The sequence below is a fragment of the Cyphomyrmex costatus genome, unplaced genomic scaffold (genome assembly GCF_001594065.2).
Source record: "Cyphomyrmex costatus isolate MS0001 unplaced genomic scaffold, Ccosl1.0 scaffold384, whole genome shotgun sequence".
NCBI classification, from domain to species: domain Eukaryota; kingdom Metazoa; phylum Arthropoda; class Insecta; order Hymenoptera; family Formicidae; genus Cyphomyrmex; species Cyphomyrmex costatus.
In genome coordinates this window covers 12,587-17,256 of record NW_017278038.1, presented here as the reverse complement: position 1 = coordinate 17,256, position 4,670 = coordinate 12,587, and the positions used below count along the sequence as shown (strand labels likewise).

The 4,670-nt window shown below is 36.8% G+C and overlaps 1 protein-coding gene across 1 annotated transcript in view; it reads right to left on the bottom strand.

Moving 5' to 3' along the window:
* Nucleotides 1-4,630, bottom strand: part of LOC108776791 (52 kDa repressor of the inhibitor of the protein kinase) — an 11,789-nt gene extending 7,159 nt beyond the window's left edge. The window contains exons 1-6 of the mRNA XM_018543504.1: nucleotides 4,606-4,630; nucleotides 3,209-3,368; nucleotides 2,658-2,843; nucleotides 865-921; nucleotides 719-787; nucleotides 307-463 (exon numbers count right to left, since the gene is read on the bottom strand). Of these exons, the coding sequence (XP_018399006.1) occupies nucleotides 307-463; nucleotides 719-787; nucleotides 865-921; nucleotides 2,658-2,843; nucleotides 3,209-3,368; nucleotides 4,606-4,630 (654 nt within the window). The remainder of the gene's footprint in view (nucleotides 1-306; nucleotides 464-718; nucleotides 788-864; nucleotides 922-2,657; nucleotides 2,844-3,208; nucleotides 3,369-4,605) is intronic.
* Between the last annotated feature and the right edge of the window lie 40 nt (nucleotides 4,631-4,670).

Below are 4,670 nucleotides of genomic sequence, written 5' to 3'. Positions count from 1 at the left end.
TTTTTTATTTTGTGGTTAGATAATCGTTTTAATTTTGATAGGTTCAATTTTTGTAGTTTTCATTTACTTTTCGTGGTACATAACATAGAAAATAACATAATGTATATTCATGTTTAAAAAGATTCAAATTTTTGGGGTTAATTTCAAAGGTATAAATTTTTTAAATTCGAGGTCATATCTTCTACCGCGTTTACTTCTAAACTGTGCGTTAACTTGTGCCATTAAAAGTCTATTAAAATTTTCGGGCAATAATTTACAGCCTAATTTTTTTAAACGCTCAAATTCATTTTCTTCTTTCAGTGTTACCTTCTTCTTCTTCTTTTTTTCCAAATGAAGTCGTCTAATCCTTTGACGTAGCTTGTTATTTTGCGTCCGTAATCTCTTGATCTTCAAATGCAATTTTCTTTCCCTTGGGCTATTATCCGTCGATTCATCAATGACATTTTGACTCCTAGATGTACTTCTGTAATATGAGACAAATTCATTAAACTCATAAAGTTTTTTTTGGAATATGATAAATAATCGAATAAATTCTACTAACAAGAAATAAATTTAAATAATATCTATTAAAACATAAAGTTAAAAAATAGAAATATATAATAGATTAATTTTTGAATTACACATTCCAGTAATAAGTAAATGTTTGTAAGAAAATTATAAATGAAAAAATAAAAATGTATGCTTTACTATACAAATAAGTTATTAAATGAATATTTACGGTTTATTTTTTCCAGTCTCTATGTCATGGATAGTGATTGGCATAATTACTTCTGAAGTGTTGGCATTACTGAAAGCAGAGAAAATATCATAAAAAGTTATATACTTTTATTAAAAATGAAAATGTTTACTATTAATATAAATTACCTAGTCTCTTCTTGCATTTGAATTACTTCAGCATCAGTTGTCTCTGTACATGTATTTCTGCAATAAAAGAATGTATATCATAACTTTACAGAATATTGTTATATGAAAAAATATAAAACAGTTTTTGAATATACCTATTTGTTTTTTCTATGAATGCATCTTCTTTTTCTGTTTCATTAGTTGAAAACAGTTGAACAACATTTCTGAAAAAAGATTTTAATTATTTTCTGTATTTATACTCTATTTTAATAATACACAAATAAAAATGACAACTATTATCAGGTATTGTTATCATATATTATATCGTTCGAGTACACAAAGAATGACACAGGGAAGTGCGATGCTTCTCAACAGATTTTCTACGACGGTTTCTTAATACAACATTCTTTTCAAATTCTTACAATCAGACGGAGACTGTATCCAATAACTCCGCTCAGAACTCATGACTTCAATACAATATAGAGAGAAGAAACGTGACTCGACAGCCGATCATTTTAATTCGGCAACGCAATTCTACTTCAGTCTCAGATATACCGGATTCTCAACATGCACAACTTAATTCTAATGACTTGGCAGTGACCCGGGCGAGTAACAACGATAATTCCGAATCTACTAAAATTCGCATCGGAGCGGACGGCACGTGATCGATAGGAAATAGAGCACGTGCTCATTACGATAGGCCGGTACGACGTCGGCCGTTCTCAATTCCGCGTAGATCTTAACGCGCGATCCGCTCGAGACGTCTACAAAACTCTCGCGATCGGTGGCTTTACAATATGAATCTTGATATGACGACACCCGCCTCACCCGCACGCATCCCTCGCTGTCTTCAGCTCTCGTTAGCCCCTGGTCCGTCAGCCGTCTCTCTATTGCGTCAGCCGATGGTACGGGTTACTTCCGAGATCCTGCGTCCTTCGCGCTTTGTGGTCACCACACAAGTGCCGATGGGAAGTTTCCGCGGATCCACGCAGGCCGTTAGGCCCCTTTCCTCTTGGGCCACTTCCTGATTTAATTGGCTCATCACGACCACGTGGCCTCGCGACAAATCAGGCGAGTCCTTGCGTGTCGCGTATCCTCATGTCGCATGGCGCGCTTTTCCAAATCAGCGGAAAGTGCTTTCTGGCGATCAGTAATCTCTTGGTGATCTACACGGAGTCCGGCGCTTCGCCTAATGTCCGTCCAGAGCAGGTCCTTTCCGATGTCACGTCTCTCTCCGAGGCGTCTGTAATAAGGGATGCGATAAACACCAATTGATAGCGACATTCCTACCAGGTACAGAATAATACAACCTGCGTGCACCTCCTCTCGATCGCAGCTACGGCCTCCATTAATCGTTCTCCGTCTTGGACGATGTATTGTCTTCTTTCTTCTTCTAGGGGGTGAGGCGGAGAAAATACACAAACATAGCGCAGCCACCGTCTTCTATCGCAACCGGGTGGCGAAATTCAGACTCAGAATCGCTTTATAGCTAGCTAAAAAAATAACTTAATAGCGACAAGGCAGGCAAACAAAAAGAAAAGAAAAAAAAATTTAATAATGATACGAAATACATAATTAGTCGCCAGGAATAATACGAAAAAAAATAATAAAGTCGCACGCTCGCTTGCGCACTCGCCCTTTTTAAGCCCGAAGGACTCAGGATCTCCCCCGAACGTACTGTCAAAAGTGACTGACAAAAATTGTCACGTCACAGTACATATAAAATAGTATATAATAATTTTACAGCACTTAATTTGATCAAACCTAAATAAACTGAATTATTAAAAAAATAAATAATAAAAGTAAAAACTCACTTTTGTTCAATATTTATTCCAAATAGAGTAGGTACAGCGTCTGGGTGAAGACGAGCTCTAATTTTGTTAATATTGTACCATTTTTTTTCAAAATGTAAATGGCACAAACAGCAATTGTGATAGGCATATTCTGGACCTTTGGGTTCTAAATCTAGCCTTCCACATGCTCGTATCCACTGTATCCATCTATGTACATATATATATATATACACATATATACATAAGTTATAAAGTTTTATCACATTAACAGAGTAATATAGTTATTTAATAATTCCAGCCTTCCACATGCTCGTATCCACTGCATCCATCTATACACATATAAATATATACACATATATACATAAGTTATAAAGTTTTATCATTAACAGATTAATATAGTTGTTTAATAAAAGATTGCAACATTTTTTTGTAAAAACAGTAAATCACTCACTACAAGTAAGTGTGTGTGTGTGTGTGTGTGTGTGTGTGTGTGTGTGTGTGTGTGTGATGACACATAATAAAATTAATATAAACAAAATTTACATTATAAAGTAATAATTATGAAACAATACCTGTCATGCTCTTTTGGAAATCTAAAAAAATGTCGTTGTTCCACATTAAAACTTTGAACGCACAATGGTACAGCACAAGTTGATTTTTTCTTTCCACTCATTTTTATTGTTTTTTTTTTCAGTTTCACTTTGTGATTTAAACTCTCTTCGTCAGCAACACCTGAAACAAAGCTAAGATCAAAAGTGCAAAAATACAAGAGAATAGATAATTTATACAATAATTGTATAGATTAACTATTCTCTTAGTAATCGTTCCTCGTTTCACTTAATTTTTTCCACTTTTTCACTGTTTTATTTCCACAATCTTTTCAGTCACAAACTAAATTCGTAGTTTCTCAAACTAACACAACTCAAACAGACGGTAATTATACTAATTTCCTTCAAATTTGAGCTTTCTAAGCATACACTGGCACACACCTAATCACAGGATCTTTAAACGGAGCCGTTTAAATGGTCCTGACAGAGAGTGACAGAGAACGGATAAGAAGAAGTGAGAAAGAAGTTTAGGTGGCGCGACTGGGCATCTTGCTTATTTCGCGCATGCGCACTCCATTTTGTGTGACATGAAATCGGGAGAGTTACGCTACTGTATATACTGTGGCAGAGTACTCTCTGCCCCCTTTCTCTTGTCGTTCGGTGCCTCGGAACGCTTGTTCGTCAGCTGAGAACTCTCAGTGGAGTCGGAGAACTCTCCAACCCGGTTACTACGGACTCGCAATGCTCTAGGAAGTCGGAGTACTGGATGGATTCGTGTCTGGAACAGGAATGCTCTGTTTTCGCTGTTACCGCAGCGTTTTAACGCTTGTCAAAATGCCTCATTCGTGAGGCTTCGCTTTCGCTCGGGCTTCCCTGCCGCTCGGTACTCGCGGTGGGAGTTCGCGGTAGCCGATCTGTTTCTGCCTCGTTCGGCGATGCTCGGCGCGGCGCGCCTCTTACTGCCACCGTGTACCTGTAAATTATGCTTTTTATTTATCGGGCGCTTATGCGCCCTCATCGCTGCATCACGTGGCGATGCAGCGGCGTCCGGCCGGGTGTTCTGGCTGGGACGATGGGGGTGCATCGTTACATTTTTGTAAACTATATATAATTGGCTACAGAAGTACGTAGGGGATTTTGAAAATATTGAATTTTGAAAAAATAATGCTTATTTGAAGAAAAAATTCATTTTCCATTAAAAAATTTCATCGTAAATTGTTTATAACAAAAAAAGTTGACAAGATATCAAAAAACTCCTACGTACTTCTGTGTAAAATCTAATTACAAAGCTACTGTTAAAATTTGAATTGAATCGTTCAAAAATTGTTCGAGTTGTGTCCGGCCAACTTGAAAAACATTGTTTCGAGAAAAACGCGTTTAAAGTTTTAAGTACTAAAATAGTATAAATTTTTTTTATATACCTCTAGTCGGCAATGCCTGCACCATATATTTCACCTTCCAAATTCTCCTACTCTGCGTCTTATCT